The sequence below is a fragment of the Urocitellus parryii genome, chromosome 3, assembly GCF_045843805.1.
Source record: "Urocitellus parryii isolate mUroPar1 chromosome 3, mUroPar1.hap1, whole genome shotgun sequence".
NCBI classification, from domain to species: domain Eukaryota; kingdom Metazoa; phylum Chordata; class Mammalia; order Rodentia; family Sciuridae; genus Urocitellus; species Urocitellus parryii.
In genome coordinates, this window is record NC_135533.1 from 195,967,740 (window position 1) to 195,994,353 (window position 26,614).

General features: G+C 40.7%; 1 protein-coding gene across 1 annotated transcript in view; it reads left to right on the top strand.

Annotated features, from left to right (window-relative positions):
* The window catches only part of Myrip (myosin VIIA and Rab interacting protein), a 320,799-nt gene that overhangs the window by 146,507 nt on the left and 147,678 nt on the right, over window positions 1-26,614 (top strand). The window contains exon 3 of the mRNA XM_026401622.2: window positions 3,033-3,254. Coding sequence (XP_026257407.2) covers window positions 3,033-3,254 — 222 coding nt within the window. The remainder of the gene's footprint in view (window positions 1-3,032; window positions 3,255-26,614) is intronic.

Here is a 26,614-nt window from a genome sequence, read left to right on the forward strand (position 1 = left end):
AGCAGCTGAAGTTTCCTACCTTCCACAGTCTCGCTCTCAGTGGAAGGAGCCGCTCGGGAATTTCTACCTACTGACTTCGAGGAACTACAAAGAAGGTAATATTTGCTTGAATCCCTGGGAGGAAAAGGAGTCTTGCATGAGAAATGTAAACCTCAAAACCCAAGCCTCTACCACCAAGCGGACTGAAGATCAAAATCTTATTATTCGTGTGTTGCAGGATTCCCAAGCACAGAGACAAACATGAAACTGGCCTAGAATTGAGGACTCCTCTGTGGGGACTCAAGAAAGCAAATTCATAGCTTCTGAATGAATAGGAGTTAAGAGACACACCATATAGGAGGATGAGTAACACCTCCAAGAACTTTGTGTGTAGCTTTTATGTTTTCATTGATATCAGTTAAAAATAAACCTAAAAATTTTAAAAAGGACTTAATACAGTCGTGTGCCACCTGTTTTCATCAGTGATGGGCCATATACACAACAGTGGTCCCATAAGAATATAATGAAAATGAAAATTTCTTATAGCCTGGTTCTTCATAGCCATTGTTATATTGTAACTTAACACATTACTCAGGCACTTGTGGTGATGCTGATGTGAACAACTCTATTGCACTGCCCGTCATATAGAAGTATAGCCCAGATGATTATGCCAAATACATAGTACTTAATAATAATAATTGACTGTTAGTGCTGTATGTATTTACTATACTTTTTACCATTGAAGTGTGCTTGTTCTTATCTTTAGAACACTTGTTTTCATCCTTAGAGTGGTGTATTGCTCTAAAACACTGTGCTGTGTTACCCAGGTAATATCTTGTGTTGACTGTGTGTCTCAGTCAGCTTTGCACTGCTGTGACCAAAAGACCTTCAAGAATGATTTAACTCTATTATATCTTGGAGCCTGAAGTGAGTGGAAGGAAGCCTCAAGTAGAAGGGACATAGCAGAGTAAAGCAGCTCAGGACCTGGCAACTAGGAAGCAGAGAGAGAGCTGTGCCCTCCAGGGACAGAATAGAAACCCCAAAGGCATACCGCCAGTGACCTGTCTCCTCCAGCCACACCTACCTGACTATAACCACTACCCAGTTAATCCAGATTTGTGGATTGATTCACTGATTAGGTTACAAGTCTCATAATTGAATCTTTCACCTGTGAACATTCTTGCATTGTCTCACACGTGAGCTTTTGGGGTACACCTCATCTCTGAACCATAACACAGTGTTTATGCTGACATCTAACATCGCCTATCCTGAAAGATGCAGTCCACGTTTTGAATGTGAAGCTAATAGGACTGCTAAAGATACAAAAGAAAAAGAAGACTCCACACTTTTTCCAGCTCCTTCCTCTCCCCCAACCCTTTTCCTTCCTCCCTTCCTCCCTTCCTTTTAAATGGGACCTAAATTCGTTTCCTCACAGGGCTATAACAGATTACACAAATAAGAGGCTAAAAACAATGGGAAATCATTTGTTTGTTATTCTGGAGGCCAGAAATCTGCAATCAAGGTGCTGGCAAGGCCCCACACCTTCCCACGGCTCCGGGGGGAGAATCTGTCCGTGTTTCCCTCCTAGCTTTTCAAGGGGCTGGAAAGCTCCAGCACCCTCAGCTTGTAGGAATCACTGAAGTCTCTTCCTGTGCCCTCGAATTGTCTTCCCCATGTGTCTCTTGAAGGACACTTATCATTGGATTTAAAGCCCATCTAGATAATTCAGGATGATTTCATCTGGATATCCTTAACTTAATTACTTCTTCATCATTTTCCAAATAAGATCACATTTACATATTTCAGTGAATTAGGGTGTGGACTTGTTTTTTAGGGAGGCCATCGGTTAACCCACCACAGGGGCTAATTGAGTATGTGTGAAAAATAGGTGGGGTGTTATTGGCCTTCTTAGGCAAAATATAAAGTCTATAGGGTCATGAGAGAAAAGATTGAACTACAGAAAAATTAAAAATCTAAATGATGATTGAACTACAGAAAATTTAAAATCCAAATGCTGAAAACCAACATAAGCACAAAACACAAGACATAAATGGAGGTAAATATTTGCCCCATATATCATGGACATATCCAGTATGACTTGCATAATCACAAAACTGGGCTCAAAAAAAATGATACCAAATTATTTTAGTGATATATACTATGGTATGTACAGTGTTTTACTATAATAATAATACAATAGAAGTAAAATAGTAGTAAAAATCATAATAGTAGCAGAAACAATAATATTCCTATTCCTATTTGTCAGCTGCCATTTTTGAAGTGGGAAAAATGACCCAGAGTTGCCAATTCAGACGGATTTGTTATTTCAGTTAATGTCCCCAGGGTAACTCAGTTGCTTGGGCTTGATCCTTGGTCTCAGGACTTCTGTTTCCTTCTCTCTGAGCTCAGAGAGGCATGTGTGTGGTGTCAGATTTTGTATTAATATGGCTGGCTGTGTGCCCATTGGACCATGAGCTGTCTGGAAGAAGAGGATTGTCTTTTATCCAGCCCCGAAGCACCAGTACCTCAGATCTGCCTGTCACCCAAAGCATCCTTATTGACTCACATTGATTTGAAAGCCCTTAAGATCCCTCTGTGTGTCGGTTTCCAGGGATGCCAAATAAGACCAGAACAGCATTTTCATATTCCCAGCAAGACTGTTGAAAGGATTAATATTTTATCATAAGTAATCTCCTGCTCCTCTAAAAAGGCATTAAGTGAAAGATTTTTATTTTTTCTACGATGTGCTTAGTTTTATAATAATTTGTTTCTCCATGTAGTCTCTGAAATATTCGTAATGGGGTTTTCGTGTTCACTGATGGTAAATGGGAGATACAGGATTATGCAATATCAGACCATCTTTAGAGTTTGTCTTTGGACATTGAGTCAAGAATTGATCTTTCAGGATTCTGTCGTACTGTAGGAAGATCCTGCAAGGTCTCTCTGCCTGTGGGAGGGCCAGGGTTGGCTGCTTTGGGGAGATGGCCCCCTACCTGATGTGCTGTTTCTTTTCTCCCCCTCTCCCCCCTCCCCCTCTCTTTCTGGCTTCCCAGTGAGATGAAGCAAAAGCTGGACGAGGAAGGCAGCAAGTGCAGCATCCTCTCAAAGCACCAGAAGTTCGTGGAGCACTGCTGCATGCGCTGCTGCTCGCCCTTCACCTTCCTGGTCAACACCAAGCGCCGCTGTGGGGACTGCAAGTTCAACGTCTGCAAGAGCTGCTGCTCCTACCAGAAGCACGAGAAGGTCTGGGTCTGCTGTGTCTGCCAGCAGGCCAGGTGAGTGGCTGGGCACACTCTCAGGGTCTCAGCTGATGGCATCCACCACTTTCTTCAACCAGGTGGGTGCAACAGTGACTGATAGATCTGCCTGGGGTATTGACTACAGTAAAGAGATGACTGAGGTGAGGTGTGGCGAAGGATAACTTTTGACCTTCATGAAGAGGATGGGGGGGGGCCTCACGGGAGCACGTGGGTGTGACTATAGAGGAGAGGTATGGGCCATGTTGGAATCGAAGATGCAGCTCCCACCAGGCTTTATCCTTTTAAAATTTCTTATCTGGTCTCATCCTTTCATTCATTCATTCATTCATTCATTGCAAAGCAGACATGGGATTCTTAGGAATTATGCAGCAGCAGGAAATGTGAAGGTAAGGTAGGCAGGTTGCTGATGACCCAGAGACTTAGGGAGATGACTGGAGATTGGTCTCAGAATGTATTGGTATATCCCCTGACAGCCTGTTCATTGATTGTGGGGACACCGAACAAGGGGTGATTGGCCTCAGGGCTTGGAGAAAGTTTCATAGTGGCCATGAAATAAAAGCAGGATTGAAAAGGATTTAAAAAAGATTTAATACTGTGGACAGGGAGATGATGACCACCGTGTGAAGGAGATGATTGAAATTTCACATCCTCCCTCAGGGACTGACAGCACTTCTTTGACATGTTGAGTATTTGGACACTGCTGAGTTTGATAAGCCAGTGTCTAGTATTTGTTTTTTACGACTGCAAAATGTCTTCTGATCCTAGCCCCTGTGGAGTGCACTGTGATTTGTGTTTGTGACATCCTTCCATAATGTCTGTGTTACAGTGAGTGAGCAACACTGAGACTGGCTGGTCCTGAGAGCATACACTCGGGCACTCTGACTTTTCCTTCCTTCCTTCCCTTCTCCTCCCTCTGCCCTGTTTCTTGCTCATATCCTTTAACATATCAAGTCCTAGTATTTTCCCACAGAGGTAGTTAATGAGGATAGCTATTAAGTACCCTCCCTTGGGAAGTAGTCTCTGAGCTGTAAAGAAAAAAGTAGCTCAGAGACACCAACTGAAGCAAAGAGTGGTTTATTGAACATCCATTGTCCAGGGCTGGCTGGGTGCTGCCCAGGTCCTGTGCCTGACTTTCAAAGCAAGGAACCTATCTGAGTCTCCAGGTGGCAGGTTAACAGGAGTTGGGGAGTGGGGGATACCCTGTGACAGAGGGAAAGAGAAGACTGATTGTCCATGAGCATATGTTTGGGAACTACAGATGGAGAAGGGTTCATTCATGCCTTCCACTTCTCAGTAAAGTTGGAGTAAGGCCAGGCACTCAGAACAAGAAATCTGGATACTGGAAGAAACAAGGATAGGTCTGAAATAGCTGCCACAAGAATTGGGGATCTAGGCTCTTCCCATAGTGTGTTTTGTGCCAGCTACACTTAGCCATCCATGTGCAAATGTAGACAGTGATCTGTTTCTGGGTTGGGAGTTTTCATGGGTTGGGACAGGTCAGAGGGTGATGGGTATCAAATAACAAAAGATATTGAATAATGAAGGAAGTAAAGACAATATCCACATAGTGAAGGGAGAAAGAGCAGAAGAGGGCTGTGAATGGTCTGGAAGAAAATGAGGGGGCCAGTTAATAAGAAGTATCCGGTAAAATTAAAGAGCGCAGTCGTGGTACTTAACAAAGCAAATTGGAAGAAAAGAAAATTCTTGGTAGGGGAAAATATGTTTGAATTGGTGATTTCCCAATAGACCAGTTGAGTGGTGACCACGGGAGGGGGAGGTAGGATCTAGACTAGAAAGCAAGGAACTGAAAAGCCAGTGTGCATGGATTCTGACTGGGGTAGTGGCAGCATTATGGGTGTGAAGAATGAGCCAGCTGACAAAATCTTGTCAGGAAGAAAATCTAGAAGGTTTAGAGGTGACAGGAATAAGAAGTGAAAGAGGGTAGTGTAACGGTTGTCATGATTGCACATCCTGTGAGTGGAGTGAGTCTAATGTGTTTGGTCAAACATGGCGCCTTGAACCACACTAGCATTGGTGACCAACTGGTGGACCTCACTGCACGACCGTGGCCCTATCTTTGTTAACTCCATTTGTGTCACTAGATCCTGGTGCACAGAAGGCATGCCAATCTTTGTGAGCTAAATAATAGAACAGGATAATGCTCAATAGCAGCCATAAGCATGGTACAGATGAGTGTTGGGAATGGTCCAGATGGAACTCAAATGGAGAAGAGGAATCACAGGGTATTCACAGACAAGAGGTAAAGTGAGCAAAACATGCATATCCCCCAGGGGTGTGGCCAGCCTGGAGTAGACCACTCTCAGTAGAGTAATGGCTAGTGGAATTGGGTCATTTGGGTTTAGTTTTTACAGGTCATAAAATCATGAAATTATACATCCTAGCAGTTATTAAAATACCTATTCTTTACTGTGCTTCAGTATATTCCCATACAAACAGAAGCAAGTGTTTATACTTACACAATTTTTATTCTTTAAAATTTTATTTATTCCTTTTCTCCCTGGATGATAAAAATCTCCCAAATTGACTAAACCATTAGTAGTATTAAAGAATACAGTCATTAAGCCTTTGACACTCACATCCACCCCTACTTGATTGTGTTGGGGGGACTATGATTAGTTACAATTACAATCAAATTATTCACATTCATCAAACAGTAGAAATGCTGAATGACTCCCACACTACCTCAGAACCACGCTACTTATAAGAGGGGGGACCTGTCCTCAAAAAGTCTTCTTATTCTCCTCCTGTGCTACATCATTTAAACCAAATCATCCCAAACATTGGCCAGATATGGAGTAAGAAGTTGCAAAAATGGCTGTAAGTCTGCATTTTAAAATTCCATTTCACGTTTATAGCAACTTAAGAAAAAAAGAGACTTGGTAATCCTGTTCACCTTAATTTTGCATCACTTCTGGGGCCACATTTATGACAACCCCTGAATCTCAGAAGTGGAGCATTAGGGACTAAAGAACTGTTCACAGGACACCTGAGAAAATAAAACAAAACAAACAACCAAAAAAAGCGGAGGTTTACCAAGGAGTCCTCCACATTCAGTGAGTCCACCTCAGACTGGGCACACCCTGACTTCTTGATCAAAGTCAGCAGAAAGACAAGGCTGAGGAAAGGTGGGGAATTTGCTGTTTTAATTTTGGATCCTATTTTACAGGGATGTTTTCTGGGGTCTTGAGATCATTGTTGACTAAAACCAAAAGACACAAGAGAAGTTTGGCTGATTCTCTATTTTTCCATATTTTCCAAGCTAAGCATAGGAACTTTTTAAGGGATGAAATCCACGAGATGTGGGGCATAGTTTTGACTGATCAAATTTCTCAAAGGCTGAATTTGACAGAGAAGTATGTCCAGGTCAGGAACCTCTGATGTATGGCCTTTGGGCTGACAGTCTTTTACATTGTGCCTGGATCGCATTTACATTTTTTTTTTTTTTTTGGAGAATGCCTCTAGCTGTATAATCTCTCAGTGTTACACATTCATCATGTAAAATGTTTAAGGCATATTTCAAGTTGAACCACATATGGAAAATTTTAGATAAAGAACTTTTAGTACAAGCAGAGAAATGAAAAGTTGTGCTGCAGTTGTGTACAATGAATCAAAATGCATTTTGCTGTCATAGATAACCTAATTAAAATGAAATACATCCTAACTTGAGATGCTAAAATGTAAATAAAATAGTTTAAAAAGAAAGAAAGAAAGAAAAAAAGAACTTTCAAAACCTGCCCATTTTGGGGGGTGGGAGGGGGGAACAGAAAGATATTTTACAATAGATTCTTTAAACCTTTGATTTTACCCCAGCATTGTGCTGGAAGATTGGCAGAGCAGATCTTCTGCTACCTTCCATGTTATCTAACAGTTCATCTCCCCAGAATCCCAGGTGAAACACTATCCTTAGTCAGAAGTAATTTTACGTTAGACATAAGTTTTGAGGACCTTATTCCAGCATATTCATATTTAAGAAAGTAAGTTTTTAAAACATTGTATGTGTCAGATTCCATAAAGATCACATTTTGTGTGTGTGAAATTTCAAGAAAATAGACAGCAGCTCTGTGAAGGTGACAGATGACAGCTGTCATAGGCCATAGGCAGGCCCGTCCGTACTCTACTCCCTACTGCCCATAACATACTCCACCTCTCTTTATGTAAGTGAACCCCATTTTGCTGCACTGGTTTTGTTCCTCACTGTTATCCAATGGCCACCTTATGCATGCAAAACTCATGAGATACCATGTACATATGAGTTTGGGGTCAGGTTTAATTATAATAAAAATTCTAGACCACCAAAAATCAAGGAGCTAGGAGTTTAGGGCAGACATTTGTCTGACAGCAGTAACACACAGCATCAGCAGTAACTACTAGGGTCTGGAGTTGTAGCTCAATGCAGAGCACTTGCCTAGCATGTACGAAGCACTGGGTTCGATCCCCAGCACCACATAAAAAATAAATAAACAAAATAAAGTTATAAAAAAAAAAGTAACTACTAACTATCGAGCACCTGGGCTGTCTCCAGTGCAGTTCTCTATCAGTGACTCAGGTGAGAAACATCTTGTTTTAGTTAGCTTTTTCACTGCTATGATCAAGAGAGAGACCGGACAAGAACTATTTTAAGGAAGAAAAGTTTATTTGGGGGCTCATGATTTCAGAGATCTCAGTTTATAGATGGCTGACCCCATTGCTCTGAGCTGAAGGGGAGGCAGAGCATCGTGGTGGAAGAGTGTGGTGGGGGAAGGTGACTCAGGACATCACATGAGGAAGCAGAGAGTGTCTACTCCATTCACAGGGACAAAATATATACCTCAAAGACATGCCCCCAATAACCCACCTCCTCCAGCAACACCTTACCTGGCTACAGTTGCCGTCCAGTTAATCCCTATCAGACAATTAATGCACTGATTAGGTTAGCTTTCATGAGCCAATTATTTCACCTTTAAACTTTGTTGCATTGTCTCACACATGAGCTTTGGGCGGACACCTAATCTAAACCATTACACAGCGCTCATCAAGAGAGAACCCAGATAGCGTACAGTCACTGTGAAAATAGTGGCAATCTATAACTTCTGCCTTCTCTTTTTCTATCCCAGTGAAAAAATAGCCTCAATGGTCTATTTGGTTATTTAGTTGAGTAAAAGCATTTTACAAATTTCATCAGGAGGCTGAGGCAAGAGGATTGCAAGTTCAAATCCAGCCTCAGCAAAAGCAAAGTGCTAAGTGACTCAGTGAGTCCCTGTATCTAAATAAAATACAAAGTAAGCCTGAGTATGTGGCTCAGTGGTCGAGTGCCCCTGAGTTCAATCCCCAGTACCCACCCCCAAAAAAATGTAAAAAGAGAATTCCCACTTAATGGTTGTTGCTATACCTATTTATTTATTTAATAAATATCTTTATTTCATTTATTAATTTTTTTATGTGATGCTGAGGATCGAACCCAGTGCCTCACGCATGCAAGGCAAGTGCTCAACCACTGAGCTAAAATCCCAGTCCCGTGTTGCTATATTTATAATCATAAGGTTAGTTCTTCATCAGTCTTCTGTGGCATATTTTTGCATTAAAATGTATTTCTGTTGTGTTAGCTTAAAATTTGCAGCTTTGGGAGTTTAACAGACATCAGATGAATTTATTATAGAATGAATGATGAACTACTTAGTTCGGAAGTTATATAGCAAATTGGAAACTTCTAAATTATTCCCTTCGTCATTTTATGTTCTATGCACATTTATCTTCTTGACATTGTTAAATAGATTCAAACATTATCAATAAGGACATATAGTGGTTGAATTTTAAGATCCTCTGCTGCAAACAGACCCAGAGAGAGCACAGCCCGTGCTCACCAGCCATTAACATTTCAGGTTGAATTTGTTCAAGAGTGATGGATGCTCCTATATGCCTTGGGAACAAGTTGACTTTCTAGCTCTTTGCTTCATTATAAAAACTGTTTTTTCTTTCTTTGGTCACTGTGCTCTATCACATTTAACCCAGACCAATTTGAGAGACTGCTTTCAGGGAATGAAGAAAAAAAAAAGATCCTTGGAACTGAAATCAGAACATACTCATCATGATACCTGTGGTATTTGCTTTGGTTTTTCCAAGAAAACTTTGGGCTTTGATTATTTTCCCTTGGACTTGAGAATCCTTTACTCTGTCTGTTCACTAATTATTTGGTATTCACACAACCAACATGATTCATCAAATAGTATAAAGTAATTTTGGAATGCATTCCACAATACAGTTAATACCCTAATATATTTCTAATATCCCTGAAGAAGATATAATATTAAATAGTGATCAGTATGGGCTAAGGACATTCATAAGTTAACAGATAAATTGGGAGATATTGAACTTCATTAGAAATCCAAGCAATTTTTTTTTCTCTTTTAAATTAGTGAATTTTAAAATCATTCCACTTGGTGTTGATAAGGGTAGATTGAAGAAAAGGCACTCTCCTTCTTGGCTGGTGAAATCTTAAAAGGAAGAACTTTTTACCGATGTGTATCAAGCACTATTAACATATCCAAGCACCTTTACCCAGTAATTTCAATTTTGAAAACCTGTAACTAACAGCATAACACAGTATTTTAAAAATACTGTCTAAAAAATGAGTTGCACTGAATTATTTGTAGTATAAAAAATGCCCACAGGAGAATGATGAATTAGTACATGTTCAACTTGACAGAATACGATGAGACCTTTAAAAATATGTATATTCTATCCTCATGGGTAAAGACTTACACTAAAATGTCAGATTAAACAGGGTATGGTGGCATACACTTGTAATCCCAGCAGCTCCAAAGGCAGGAGGATCACAAGTTTGAGGTCAGCCTCAGCCACTTAGTGAAGCCCTAAACAGCTTAGTGAGATGCTGACTTATCATAAAAAATTTAAAAACACTGGGGATGTAGCTCAGTAGTAAAGTGAAAGTGCATCTGGGTTCAAACCACAGTAATAATTTTTTTTTTAATGAAAGAAGGAAAAAAGTCAACTTAAACACCACAATGCAATATGTACATATGATCATCACATTCTAAGGAAAACAGAAAAAAGACTGAAAGGAAATACACTATCAGTACTGTTGAGAGTAATCATTCTTTGCAAAGTTGGTCAGATGGTCTACCCTGTGAATTTTGAACTTGCTTCCCAACTCAGAACTCAAGGACAAGGAGAGATGGTGTGGACAGAAGGAGAAAAGTTAAGCGGGAAGACCCATAGTGTGTGTTCCCCTGCCTGGCCCTGGGTGGAGGGACTGCAGGTAGAAACTTAAAGAAGCTGTTTTCACTGTATAGCTGGGGGCCAGCGAGTGCTGCTCTGCAGCCTATGGAACAGTATGTGATAGAGACTTTCAGCATGGAGGCAGGAGGTCAGAAGTGAGAGCTGTGAGGGAACCAGGAAGTACTTGGTATTTGGCTCAGGAAAGCAGGGCCTAGCAGCAGCAGGCAGGAGGAAGCCCCCAGCCCAGGGGTTTCTCTATAATTGGACCATTAGCAGGGTCTGGAAAGGAGATCACCAATGACTTCCTGCCACGTGTTCCCAGGACTCCAAGAAAACAGTAGGCAGTGCCTTGGTTTTATCCAGGCTGGGCACAGCACCAGCAGTCCTGGAACTGTGAGGAGGACCCAGGTGTGTGTTTACCCATAGGCTGGTAGCCCTGGGGGAAGCTCAGGTGGCAGCAGTGAAGCAGGCATGGACTTGGACAAACCAAGGAGAAAGGAACACAGGATATTGAATGATTGGAGGATGAACCATCGAATAAACAGGTGGATCCATAACTCCAATCTGGTCCTCCCTGGGAATTTGAACTTGGGTGGATGCTGTTTCAAAACAGGGAAGTTAGAGCTGAGTTCTCCTAAGACAGGTAATAGGACATTGACCATGAGTTCAGGTTACTGAGGTCCCTGGTCCTGCCACCTCCAGCCTTGGATTATCTGGTTTTCCTCAATTCTTGAAGGTAATAGATCCTTTATTAGGTTACCTTTTCACAGAAGTTTTTTTCTAGAGCTCATTTCTAGACATTAAAGCAGAACCTAAAGAATCATAACTGATACAGAAAAGATAATGGAATCAGAGCTGGAAAGTGGATGTTTCAGCTAAGGTGGGGACAAAGTGGTGACTACCTTAGCTCGGGATTAAGATGGGGAGGTTGTGGTTTCTCACAAGGTTTTCAGATCTTCCACAATGAAATGCAGTGTCTTGAAATTGGCGGGTCTAGCCAATAATTAGTGGTAACCCATGAGATAAAGGGTTCATGACTTCCAAATGTTCTAAAATCCTTTGTGCGTAGAAGACAGAAAGGACTTCAGCTACCTTGAGAATTAAATGTGTGCTGCAGAGACAGGAGTCCTGTGGGAATGAAGTTGGGACTGAAGGTTAAGTGATGTTCTGCCAGTGCCCGGGAGGTTCACTCACATTGCAGTGGTGGGGATGCTGCCCATCACATGCTCCCCCAAATGGGTGCAGGCTGCTTGGGTTCCAGGAGTGCACTCCAGGCACAGAGCTACCTGGGCCTCTGGATTTAAATAAACCCTAGGAGTCAGTGCTGCCTCACTTGATTGTACCCAGTTTTAGTGTGATTGTCATCTGCTTTGCCTCTAACTCCAGAATTAGTCCTTGGAGACTCATCCAACTCAAGCCAACAAGTGATCAATCTGCTCTTCCTCTGATCAGTGGTCTTCCTCCTGAGTTACATAGACTTTCTGCAAGTTTCATAGGCCATACCAATAACTTAATGGGATTTGTTTGCAAATTTTCAGCTTCTATTCATGTTTTTTTCTGACACTGATCTACTCAAGAAAGTACTTCCCCTTTCCTAACTATGCTTCTCTCACTGTACTACAGGAAAACACAGGCCTTGCCCAACCCTGTCTCACTGAAACTCAGGACAGAGAAACCTTTGAGTGCACTAGAGAAACAGTTCACACATGCTGTTGGTGTAATAAAAGCAAGGTGTCCTAACAACTGGACACCCAAAATGACTGCTTTTGTGTGATATGCAATTTCTGATTCTTGAGTTTCAAAAAAAAATTGAAGGAGAACCTAAATGACTAAATTATGGACTGTGATTTTTGACATATGACTCAGAGGGTGTTCAAAATTGAAAGATATTATGATTGTAAAAAAGACTTCCATTTCCATGTTAGGAACAAGCTTTTTTAGGGCTTGTTTTTTGTTTGTTTGTTTGTTTTGTTCTGTTTTGTTGTTGTTTGGGGTTTTGTTTTGTTCTTTTTTTTTGTACCGGGGATTGAAACCAGGCATGCTAAACCACCAAGTCACATCCCAGCCCTTTTTATATTTTATGTTGAGACAGGGTCTTGCTACATTGCTTATGGCCTCGCTAGGTTGCTGCAACTGGCTTTGACTTAAATTCCTCCTGCCTTAGCCTCCCAAGCTGCTGGGGATTATAAGTATGCACCACCCTACCCAGCTAGGGCTTGTATTTTTTAAAAAAGAATAAAACTAGGGCTGAACTCCATCTCATTAAAGTAATAAATACTATTCATTTGTTCATAAAGCAACTGACTAAAAAGGTAGCTCTTCATAAGATGCACTTTTAATAAAAATATATGTTCATATGACTAGTTATCAAAAATTTAATGTATTTATGTGTTTGATCAATTTTGCCTTAATAATAGTCAGAATTTATAATTTAATCCATGATAGATATTCTGTACTTTGAGCTATAAGGCTCAAAAATTTTTATTCTTATTTTTTTTAAGTTATTTGTTCTAATTAATTATACATGACAGCAGAATGCATTTCAATTCATTGTATACAAATGGAGCACAACTGTTTGTTTCTCTGGTTGTGCATAATGCAGAGTCACACCTTCATGCAATCATACATGTACATAGGGTAATAATGTCTGCCTTATTATTAAACCAATTTGGTACACATGTCCCTGTGCGGGGGGGAAATGATAATAGCATGACAAATAAAAGATTATATAAAAGATACATACAATAAAATTCTATAAGGGAAGTAGAATGGGATCGAATACCTGTTCAAGGAGATAAAAGAAAAATATTAATTATCTAACTGCTAAAGAAGGAATCAGCAAACTAGCCTCCCAGACCAAATCTTGCCCGTTGCCTGCGTTTTTAAAATAGTTTGATTGGAGCACAGTCTTGTCATTTTGTTTCCGCATCGTCTGCAACTGCATTCAGCTCACAGCAACCAAGCCCAGTGTTTCCAACAGAGACCACATGCCCACACCTACCCCCAAATATTTACTATCTGGCTGTTTACAGGAGACGTTTGCCAGCCCCCAGCTCAGATCAGTCACGGCTCATCACCTAAACTTCAGCACAGTTCCATCCCAGGCTAATTGGGACCCTAGCCAGGATGCCAGCTGGAATGAAGGGGGCGTGGATGGGATGACAGCCATCAGTATTTGCAACAGTGCACATTTTGTAATTTCTGTACTGAGAATTTTAACAGCTGACAAAACATCACACAGGCTGGTTGCACTGTTCCTATTCACTGACTGCAGATCTGCAGACGAGAACCTCCATCCAGACCACTATACTTTCTGGTTGTCGAGCTGCAAGGGGACTTAAGAAATCATGCCACCTTCAGCTCCCTTTGTTGTATCAGTATCTGGTCCAGCATATGTCATCTTTAGCTTTGCTCCTGGGTGCAGTGGAGAAAAGATGCCAGATTTTTTTATCGGTTTAAATTCTGGTATTTAAATTTCAGTACCCAATCTTGAGACCATTAAAGCATTTCCCCAGCATTGCCTTGTTAGCTTTTAATTAATCAAATACATACTCACCAACCACATCAGTGTTAGATATGTCTGAGTGACGTTATGCAAATAACTCCTGATATGCCCCAAATACACTTCATGGTTTTAGAGGGAAATTTTTTTAAGAAATGAGCAATAGCACATTTTGGTCAAATGCTTGAATAAAAGAGACCTTCAAATAGGAAACAGAGGTGGAACATAGAGAATGTTCCTCATTTAGCCCCAGCAGATGATGCTTTTAAATGAACAGTGAAAATCCAAAGAAATTCTTCTTTAAAATTAAACCAACCGCTTGTCATTGGTTGCGTGTGGTGGGGGATCCAAAGATGTAAAAAGCACCTGTGATTCAGATGTTTGATGACTTTCTGGAGGTAAAACATGTCCATCTCTCAGATCTGCCACCCATTCTTCGGTCATCTCATATCAAGAACATGCAGAGAACCTACAACAGATTACGCCCATTGTGATAATGCTGCAATCCTTCTTGCTTTCACAGTCTTTGTTGAGGAGTTACCTCCAGGCCTAGGGGACTGTGCGAAAATGCCTCTTAATAAGAAAAAATAGCTCCTCTACTCCCAGCCAGTCTCAGTCTAGGGTCTAGATATCAAGTACCGCTGGATTTCCCAGCATAAGTTCCAATTTTATCGTTGGCTGGAAGTTCTCTTTAACTAAATAATACAGAAATAAGAGAATCGAGAATGACTAAAGCCTTGCCATAGATTAAACCCTGCACAATTATTGACATTCCCATAAGCATCATTGTGATTCAAAAAATATTGAATAGCACAGTAATGTCCAATCCCTCCTTGCTAAGGAAATGGTGAAAGTGTACCCAGAAGTTGCAAGAGGTGTCTCTGGTTCTTTGGAGATCACCAGCAGTGCTTCAGGAACCACGTCTGGGCATTCTTTCTGCACCCTGAATGTAATTCAACATGAATTACAGTAGCACACAGTAGGGAGCTTTCCTTGCTGCCACCACATGTAACTTGTGATTCGGCTTTTTCCCCAACAGGGTTCATTTTACAGTTTCAACTTCATTACCGGTTTTCACGACTGAGAAGATGGGGAAATGCATGGCCTTGGCTTTCAGCATAAAGTTGTTGACATGAAACCTTGGGTTTCAAGCCCAAGGCCTGTACCCCTCCTTGACAACCCCTCCTTGATGTCCAGAAAGAGCCCTCTTGGTGGTCTGTCCTGTGAGTTCTTCCCATACCTCAGCTTCTTTAGGCTCATATTTTTTTTTTCTTTCCTGGATACACATAGCCATTGTCCCAGCTTCCATAGGACAAGCTTTATCTAGACAGAATTTTATTAATAACCACTTATATAACCCTATTGCTAGGTACTGAAGACTCTTTAAATATTTTTAAGAATGCTATGAAATATTACTAAGGATACTGTTAGGTAGCTACTATTGTTTTCCCCATGTTGTACATAGGGAAAGTTAGGCATGAAAAAGTTAAGTAGCTAAGATTTAATAGATGATATTTTATTAAAGAGCATTGCTTATATATATATGGTGTCATGGTTTGGATCTGAAATGACCTTTACAAGGTGGGGCCCACTAGAAGGAAGTGAAATCACTGGGCATGTGCCCTGTAAAGGGATAGTGACCCAGGCCCCTTCCCTCCCCTCTCTCTTTTTCTGAATTGCCATAAGATGAGCAGCTTTGCTCTACCACATGCTCCCTGCCATGATGTTCTGCCTCTTCACAGGCCCCAAAGCGATAGAGCTATATGACCATGCACTGAAACCACTGAAATCGAACCAAAATAAATCTCTCCTCCTTTTAAGTTGATTCTCTCTGGTGTTTTGTTACAGTGATGGAAAAGACATGGGATTGATAGAATTAAGCAGCTTCAGTACCATCCTGCATTCAGTTGGTTGTCCTGCGTGGTGTGCTGGAAAGAGCACAGATTCTAGATGACATGCTTGAGTTCAAATCCACCCCTCAGTGGGCAAAATAGAGAGAGTCATGCTCAACCCTTGGAGTGGTGAGAATTAGATCAAGGGAACTTACTTTAGTATCTGACATTTAGATATTTAGATGTCACTACAATTATTATTATTCCTCTGTTGTTGATATAGTCATAGCATTGCTGGCTTCTCTAGGGACTCTAAAGAGAAACCCCCCCTTAACCATTGTGGACTGATGTCAACCTCCACAGTTTTTTCCTTCCCATCTCTCCTCCCTCTACCCCAATGCCTGCTTCCTGATCTACTGGAGTCTGGTGTGCTCTGGATGCACATGAAGAGCCTCAATTAAGATTTCAGAGACGCCTGCAAGTCCAGTGTTGAAGGCAATGACTGGCCACTGTGTTCTTCACATTTTCCTGCAGCCTAATTCATCCAAACAGGCTTATTAATGGGGTGGTATTTTGGGACTAAGGCACCTGATCTTTCAAAGGGACTAAAGTTCACAGAAGGATAATTAAAAGATATCTCTTTTCCAATACAGCAGAGCCCAGGAGTGGAATGGAACAGTGATGAGCCGCTGTATGTGTTCATCTAGGCAGACTCTGCGTGCCATCAGCTAATTGGCAAGCAGACCGAGGCTGAACCATATGCACAGGCTTTGGCAGCTCCCTGCAAGTCCTGCCCACAGAACCCAGGAGCTCTTCTTAGACCATCCTTATCAGATTTCATACTTTCTCTGGCACATGGTACACACATGGAATAATGGAGCCTAAAATATGTATCAGAAAATATTGGCCCTCTGCACTGGAAATTTAAAGTAATGGGAAACCCAGAATTTTCCTTTGTTGACAGCACCTCCCAGAGGAGGGGATTGGTTTGGTGGTCTCTTAGGGCTCTTTTTCATCCTATATTCATTCACTGAGTCCAAGTGCTCCATAGGAGACAGCTCTGGATTTGAATCCTGGACTGACCACTTATTTGTTTTGTGTTCCTGGGCAAATTATTCAACATTTCAGAGTTAGGAATAATAATACTATCCTCAAAAGGTTATTGTAGAGAAAAGGGGAGATAAGGCATGTAAATCTCTTCGTAATGCCCTAGTTGCAATAAGTGGAATCTATTATGTTCTTTTCATGTTGAGGTTCCTAAGTAGATGTTTTCTTTACATTATAAAATATTAAGCATAATATTTATTGCCTCAGAGCATAAAGTCATTTTCTAAATTTGTAGTACTTCTTTTTCAACTCTGCAAAAATAATTTAGATTTTTTTTGGGGGGGGGTCCCAGAGATTAAATTTGGGGGCACTCAGCCACTGAGCCCCACATCCCCAGCCCTATTTTGTATTTTATTTAGAGACAGGGTCTCACTGAGTTGCTTAGCGCCTCGCTTTTGCTGACGCTGGCTTTGAACTCATGATCCCCCTACCTCAGCCTCCCAATAATATATTGGATGTATGTATCTTGATTTTAATCTTCTCAGGAGCTCTCACGGTCAAGAATTTGCCTTGAGTTTCAGAAGAGTCTGGACTTGGACTTTGGGCAGTGCTAGATGTTAAGACTGTGGAAATGGACTGAATGCATTTTTTCATTATGAGATGGATATGAGCTTTGGGGAGCTAGGGTGGAATGTTATGGTTTGGATATGAAGCATCCCCCAAAAGCTCCTGTGTCAATGTAGGAATATTCAGAGGTGAAATTATGAGAGCTTTAGCCTAATAAGTGGATTAATCCATTTGCAGGATTAATAATTTGGATGAACTGAGTAGTAACTGTGGGCAGGTAGGGCATGACTAGAAGTGAGAGTCACAGGGAGCATACCCTTGGGGATTATATCTTGGCCCCCTGGCTCCTCCCTCTGCTTCCCCTGCTTCCCATCCACGAGCTGAATAACTCTCCTCAGCCACACCCTTTCACCATGATGTTCTGCCACACCTTGAGCCCAGAGCAGTTGGAGTTGACTGAACCATGGAGTGAACCTCCGAAACCCTGAGCCCCAAATAACCTCATCCTCCTCTAAGTTGTTCTTGTCATGTATTTTGGTGACAGTGATGAAGAATTGACCAAAACACACACACACCCACCCACACACACACACACACACACACATACACTTATTCTGCAACTTGAATCTTTATTCAATGTTTCTGTATTTTTCCATGTTGACATTTATAGTTAATTTATGTTAATTATGTTAATATTTGCTAGCTACTCTTCTGACAGAGGATTAATATTTAGAATATGTAAATAACTCAAGAAGCAGCACCTAAAAAAAAACAAATAACCAAATTTCATAAATGGATAAATTAATTAAACAGACGTATCCCAAAAGAACAAATACAAATGACCAAAAAAAAATGGGGAAAAATGTTCAACATCGTTGGCCGTTAGGGAAATGCAAATAAAAACTACACTGGGATCTCATCTCCTACCAGTGAGAATGGCAGTCATCAAGAATACAAATAATAAATGCCAGAGAGAATGTGGAAGGAAAAGAACACTTTTACACTGTCGGTAGGATTATAAATTAGCACAAACACTATGGAATTCAGTATGGAAGTTTCTGAAAAGACTAGACTTGAAATCATCATATGATTCAGCTATACCCCTCCTTGGTATTTATCCTGAAGAATTAAAATCATCACACTACAGTGACACATAAATGCCCATGTTTATAGCAGCACAATTCACAATAGCTAAACTATGGAACTAGCCTCGTTGTCCATTAATGGATGAGTGGATGAACAAATGTGGATATGTACACAGTGGAGTTTTATTCAGTCATAAGGAAAAATGAAATTATGTCATTTTCAGGAAAATGGATGGAACTAGAGAACATTATGTTAAACGAAATAAGCCAAACTCAGAAGGTCAGGGGTCGTATGTTTTCTCTTATATGTGGGAACTAGAGAAGAAAAAGGAAAAGAAAGGTGGGAAGAAGGCAGGGATCTCATAAAAACCAAAGGTAGATCAGTAGAGGAAAGGGACCAGGGTGGGAGGAGGGGAGGTAGGGGGCCATGCTGGGGAGTGATTTTGGTCGAATTTTATTGTTATATTGTGTGCTTGTACCAATATGTAACAAAAACCTCCATAATTATGTACAATGATAATGCACCAATAAAAAATTAAAGATATTTTTTATTTTAGGCAGCTAGAAGTTGGTAAAATCTTCATTAGCCTGGATTTCTGAGTGACTATGTGGGACAGAGCCTCCTACCAACCCACATTAAATATTAGCAAAAAAAAAAAAAACAACTTGTGTTTTAAGTCAACTGATATTTGAAGGTTAATATATTAAAACTTATCCTATCCTTATTAATACACCCATTTAAAATGCTCTTTTGTACTCCATTGAATGACTGTACCACAATTTCTGTGTTTCTATTAGTAGATGGTTAGGTTGTTTCTCAGTTTTCACTAGTAGAGAGCAAAACTAATAAAACATTCTTACACATTTCTCTTATATACATTGTAGAGTTTTTTTCCAGGGAATGTAGCTAAGACTGGTTTTTAAGTTATGGGATATACACATATTCCATTTAACTAGATACAGCCCATGTGTTCTTCAATAAGATTATAGCAGATTAAATTTCCAGTCAGTAGAAGAGATTCCATTGTATCACATCCTGGCTAACAGTTGGTATTATAATTTTTAGTTTTTGCAAACTTGATAGATATGAATAATTCATCCTCATTGCCTTTAGCCTATATCAATAAAGTTTGATTTGCATTTTGTTTTACACGTGAACTTACACATCTGTATTTTTTCTCAGCCATTTGTTTTCTCTTTGATCAGTTGCTGTTTGTAAACTTTATCAATTTTTCTGTTTTGTTTTTGTATTTTTTATAATGACAAGCAGAAAGATCATTCCTTTATCTGTGTGTGTGTGTGCGCGCGTGCGTGCGCTGCACTGCATATATCCCAAACTATGAATTATTCTTGGCTTTTTTGGCAATAGAGAAGTGACTGCTCATTTCTTTTAAATAAGGAACCCTGTGTACTGCCTTATTTAACTGCCCTTATCCTGCTAATCCATGCTGTAAGAAAGAGTTCTGGACATTCTGGTAACCCATACGTATCTTAGCCTCTTTGGTTCAAGTTGGGAGTTTCATGGCTGCCCTGTGAAGGGCCAGATAAACCCCTTTGCCCAAGATGATTTGTATGTTGAGACTGATAACACCCACCAATAGTCTATAAAAAGTTTTCTACTCATATGATGGGACTTTCTGCAGAGAACTGGAAGGTTCATGGCAACCCAGGTGACAAGCAATGCAGAGAGCAGGCTGGGCCCCTGTGGTGCCTGGGGAGGCTTGGGGTGAAGGTTCTGCTTGTGGTGTGAGGCTTCCCTCAGTTATGCCTGGGCTTTCTAACTGCCTTCCCCAATATAGAACAAAACAGGGGGCGAGAGGGATAATGGTAAGGCTTCAAGAGCATCCACTGTCAACCATCAGAAAACGAGTGTTTCTTTTTGTTTCATAAGCCATCATTAATTTTGCCCCCTAGGGTTGACCCCTGTTTGGAAGAACTCTGTGCTTTGATGATTCAGCCTCAGAACTGTGAGCTCCCAGCTCCTCTAGGGTGGCTGAAGAGAGGATAAGAGGGCAGTAATGCATGTACTCTTATTTTAAACTGGAAAGCGTCTGTCTGAATGCTTCATTATAAATGATAATGATGACACAAGACAGTTCTGCCACTTTTAGTTTGTGGACTATGTTCTCATAAGCTCAAAACTTTTGTTATTTTTTTTTCCTTTCCAAGGGAAAACCATGGATGCAGTGTTTATTTGCTATTCATAATTATTTTGCAAATAAGACCAACACATGCAGGCTATGCTTAAATATTTTAGAGGTCTATAGTTACATCTTGGGAAATATTAAGGATTGGGTATCAGAGTTTTATATTATGTAATTGTATTGTAAGTACTTTCAAAATCATTCCAAAGGATAAACACACTGATGTCGTTTTTGATATCTTTGTTTACAAGCTTCATTATAGCATGCATTTCTAAAAACGCTACTTTTTAATTGAAATGAGAAATGATTAAGATATTTTAAAACATTGTTATGTAAGAGTTACACCAAATATATTTTATTTTAAAATAGATATAAATTCTAGAATATGTGTAATATCTAGGAGACCTATAGAAAATCCCTGAGCACCAAACTCTTGTCTAATAATCAGGTAAGTTTAACATGAGATCTTGTTAACTTGATTATAACAAGATGCTCATATTTTTCCTGATACCAAAGTCTGTCTTAAAAACAATGTCAGAATTATATTTGTCAAGCACCAGGGAAAGAATAAACTGTAATTATAATTATGAATTACAATTATAATCAACTGTCCAGTTGTACAGCTGGTCCTGTGTTAAACTTGTCTGCTCTTGAGATGAGCACCTCAGTTGAGTTATTTGTGTTGGCAGCACTATGCCATTTTAATTTCCTTCCATCTTGGATCTTTAGCTCTTGAGATGTCTTTATATACCATGATGCAGCAATTCAAAGCTACTATATTCTTGAAAACTCTCATGTCTGCAGGGCTAATGTTCAGTGGAAAAGCTATGAAACTTCCCAATATCCTGACTAACTTGAAGAATAGAAAGAAAAAAAAATATTTAGAAGTTGGTGTGAAGTTCCATTCATGGACGATGAAAAACAATCTACCTGTCCAAATTTCAGAGTAAGTCTAACCTTGAGTTAACAAACAAATCATTACATACTGAGGGACACTATGTAAAATTACTGGCTTGAAATCTTCAAAATGTTGATATCTGCCCAGGAAAGGAAACAATTAAGAGCATGAAGACAGAGCCTACAGAATGGGAGAAAATCTTTCTCACCTTCTCCTCAGTGCATGAATATCCAGAATATACAAAAACTAAAAAAAAAAAAAAAAAAAAAAAAAAAAAACTTAACTCCAAAAGACCAAGTAACTCAATAAATGAGCAAAAAGAACAAAATCAACACTTCTCAGAAGAAGAAATAGTCAACACATACATGAAAAAATGTTCAACATCTCTAGCAATTAGAGAAATGCAAATTAAAACTACACTTGAGATATTTATCTCACTCCAGTCAGAATGGCAATTATGAGAATAAAAAGAACAATAGATGTTGACAAGGATGTGAAGAAAAGGTACACTCACATGTTGCTGGTGGGACTACAAATTGGTGCAACCACAATGGAAAGCAATATGGAGATTCCTCAGAAACTAGGAATGGAACCACCATTTGATCCAGCTATCCCACTCCTTGGTATATATCCAAAAGATTTTAAATCAGCATACTGCAGTGATGCAGCCACATCAATTTTTTTTTTCTTTTGGTGGTGCTGGAGATTGAACCCAGGGCCTTGTGCATGTGAGGCAAGCACTCTACCAACTGAGCTATATCTCTAACCCCCACATCAGTGTTTTTAGAAGCTCAATTCAGAATAGCCAAGCTTTGGAGCCAACTTAAGTTACCTTCAGTGGATAAAGAAAATGTGATATATATACACACAATAGAATATTACTTAGCCATAAAGAAGAATTGAATTTTGGCATTTGCCAATAAATGGATGGAGTTGGAATCTATCATGCTAAGTGAAATGAGCCCAGTCCCCCAGAAGTCAAAGGTCAGATGTTTTCTCTGATGTGGAAGCTAATCTAAAATGGGGAGGAGGAAGAAAGGGAAAAAAAGAGAGGGAATTTCATCAAAATATAGGAAAGATTAGTTAGTGGACAAAGGGGATTGGGGGGGGGGAGAAAGGAAGGACAGGATAGGAGAAGAACAGTGGAATGAACCTGATCAAACTTTCATATGTACATGAATATGCCTCGGTGAATCCCAACATCAAATATATCCACAAAACGCTAATTTTTTTAAGCCTATAGATAAATTGCAGAAAGGTCAGTAGAGTAGAGGGAGGAGATCAAGGGGAGAAAGAAGGAGGGCGGGGAGAGTGCTGAGGACTGAGTTAGAGCAAATTGTATTCCATGCCTCTATGATAACATCACCGTGAATCCTAATGTTACATAGAACTGAAAAGAATCAATAAAAAAAGGTTAATACCACCAAAGTCAAAGAAAGATCAAGGAAATGTCTGGTTTAGAGAAGACTGAGCAGCGGACACAATAACTACATGAAATGCCTGATCCTTGATCAGCTCCAAAGGTAGACGATAAAGAACATTGGGGCAGTTGGTAAAAATGATAGGTGAAGAATAGGAAAAGAGTATTGCATTAATTTTACATTTCCTGAAATTGATTATTTTACATGGTCACAGAAGAGAGTATCTTTGTGCCTGGAAATCCACACTGACATACCTTGGGGCAAAGCACCCTATTTTTCATGTTATTTCCTCGATGGATGTTTATTGAGGATGACTTGCGCAGGAAGTCTATGCCAAAGTAACCCTGTGGCTGCTGCCCATCACTAAAGTACTGGAGAACTTTCAAATATTTCACTTAGTGTTGCTAGGAGTAAAATTGGGGGGGGGTATGACTTCATGGTCTGTCTGTCTTTTGTTCATAATGTTTTCTTTCTTTTTCTTCTTGTATCTTTGCACGGGTCACATGACAGTTACTTTGAGGAAGGGCTCAGCTAGAATTTCTTTTATTTGTTATTATTAGTTACACATGACAGCAGAATGTATTTTGACATGTGATGCACCTAAGGAATACAACTTCTCATTCTTGTGGTGGTACGTGATGTGGAGTTACATGGGTCGTGTGTTCGTATATGCACATAGGAAAGTTATGTCCAGTTCATTTAAGTATCTTTCCTATTCCCCTCCCCGTTCCTCCCCTTTATTCTCCTTTGAATTATAGAAAGTACTTCTATACTTCCCTGTCCCCCATGCCACTTATGGTGAGGTAGCATCCGCACATCAGAGAGAACATTCAGCCTTTGTTTTTTTTTCGGATTGGCCTATTTCACTTAGCGTGATACTCTCCAGTTCCATCCATTTACCTGCGAATGCCATCATTTCATTTCCTTTATGACTGAGTAGTATTCCATTGTGTAAATGCATACAATGGAATAGTACTCAGTCAGGTAGAAATTTTGATCTTTTCAAAAAATCTCCCTGAGAAGCAGAGAAGCTGGTTCACTCTTTCAGCATGTCTCCAGCCTGTGATGGCTGTGGTTAAAAACACCATAGAGCCCTGGGGCTGTGGCTCAGTGGTAGTGCATTTGCCTGGCATGTGTGAGGCACTGGGTTCAATTCTCAGCACTACATGTAAGTAAATAAAATAAAGGTCTATCAACAACTAAAAAAAAATACTAAAAAAATAAATGAAAAGACAATAGCTCATAGTATGTGCTTATGGTGACTTCTGTGAAAGATGCTGGTGAATGCAAGATGTTCAGGGGCAACAGCAGGACAAGGATCCCAGAGGAAGGGTGGTGGGAGCCGGGTTTGATAAAGTGGGAGTTCAGCAGTGAGGCTGAGAGGGAAAGGCAGGCTGGAAAAAGTAAAGAACAGGAGCAGATGGGTTCACCTGAAAGCTGATGGCAAGACTAATTTTCCAAAGACTGAATCTAGGTTGTGGGAAATGAGTGGATTGCAGAAGAAACATATTGATTCAGTGCCAACACTCTCCCTATTATTATAAGGTGGATAGATAGCACCCCCTTTTAAAGATGTAGAAATCAAGCTCAACAAGGCAGTATGTTGCCCAAGGTCATTGCATCAGCGTTTTTGCACTCATATAACAAAACACCTGAAACAATTAACTTATAAAGAGAAAAGGTTAATTGTGGCTCACAGTTCTGGAAGTTCCAGTTCAAGCTTGGATAGCCCCATTGCTTTGGGCCTCTGGGAAGGGCATGGTGGGATTATGTGCTAGGACAGATTACTTATATCACGATCCAGGAAGCAGAGCAAGGCAAGAAGAGGCTGGGGTCCCACAGTCCCCTTCAAGGGCATGCTCCTAAGGACCTCCCATTGGAACCCCACGTCCTAAAGGTCCCACCACCTCAAAATACAGCCACTCTGAGGACCCAAAATATGGGTTTTTGGAGGATAGTATCCATAATCAAACCATAGCAGCCATGTTCCAAGTAAGGGTAGAAGTAGGATCTGAACCCAGATCTTTGACTCTGGTGTGCTTTATCAACAAGTTTATGTTTCACAAAGGGGCAAAAATAGTTTTTGGAAGGAGAGGAAAATCTTGATTTTTTTCTATAAAGCGCAGATCCCATTCGGTACATAAACAGGTGAACAGGGTAACTGGTGTGTTAAAATTTCACAGAGGGCAAATTCATGAAGAAATGTCTAAAAGAGTTCCCTCTGGAGACAGTCCTGAAGACACAGGTGGCAGAACATTGCTCCACAGCAAGATGGGCCCACAGAGGTGTGCTCAGAACCACTGGGTCCTGGGATGCCTGAGTCAGGTCGGAGTTCCTGTCCTTTGAGCTGATGGTTTCTTTCCTTGGCTTCACTCGCAAAGAGTGACTCCCGTGGTTCACAAAGGTCGTGGATCCTGTTTGTGAAGGGTGACAACATGAGCGTGTGCTGATTCAGGAAAGGAATTCTCATCCTGTGACTTAAGTCCTCACCCCTTAGACTTGGCAATGGATAGAAGGTAGTGAGCATATCCAAGGACAGCGTCCCTGGGAGAGGAACCCTGGGCCCCTGTGGCCCTTGGTTGAATGATATTGAGGGAGTGAGAAAGCCCAGACTTCCATTTTCCTCCCAGATGAATGATGTTAACTCTGGGTATTCACTTCTGAATGCCGACACGGGCAACTTCCACGAACTGTGTGGCTTATTGAAATAGAAATGGACGTCTCACAGTTCCTGAGGCCAGATATCTGAAATCAAGGTGCAGGCATGGCTGTGCTCCCTGGGAAACATATGAGGGAATCCTTCCTGGACTTTTCCTAGATTCTGTGGTTTGTTAGCAACCTTTAGTACCATCAGTGTATTTGGTTGCTGATATCAATCTTGCAGCTTAAATCCCTCAAAGATGGGCCCTCAGGACGTTAGACTATGAATGGCATCCGTGTGACTGCCACTTAAGAAAGAGATACAAACAAATAGTGGCTAATAGGCAGGAAAGAGTCACGACAGGTGGCCATGGATGAGAGGGCAATGGCTTTAAGACAAAAGGTAAATTCCTTTAACTCCAGCAAGGATTTCATAAATCTCTCATTTTCCATTTCTGTACATGAATTAAGCATGTAGCCGTGCCATCCCTCATCTCAGTGCACGTATTCCGCTTATTTCATCGAACCTTTCATTGAACACATATTTCATTAAACTTTACTTCACTGTGTTCGGAAGGGTGGGATCTGGTCTTCCTCTTTGCACCCCACAAAGTTTGAGCACAATGCCTGGCACATTGTATATGCTCAGCAATGTGGTATCGACTCCTGGGAGCCCAGACTGTGTTTCACAGACCAGCCATTTTCTATGTGGGGGCAAAGCCTGGAGGTACAGATCAATGATACCTCAACTGTACTAATAGCTCAGATACGCATCTATCAACTGTACAGAAAATAGGCCTTGGTTGTGGCAGAGAAGGAACCCCCGGCTCTCTGCACAACCTGTTAGGGGCGGTATAATGGGAGGAAAGTCGCATTTAATGTTCTGGTGATGTTCGTTATTTCAGAGAAGCAGAGGTGGAGCGGGGGGAGACCATGCAGAGGAGCCCAGTTTGCTCTGCACCCCTCTCCTCAGCCTGTTCTTTGTCCCGCCCTTTTTCCAAGG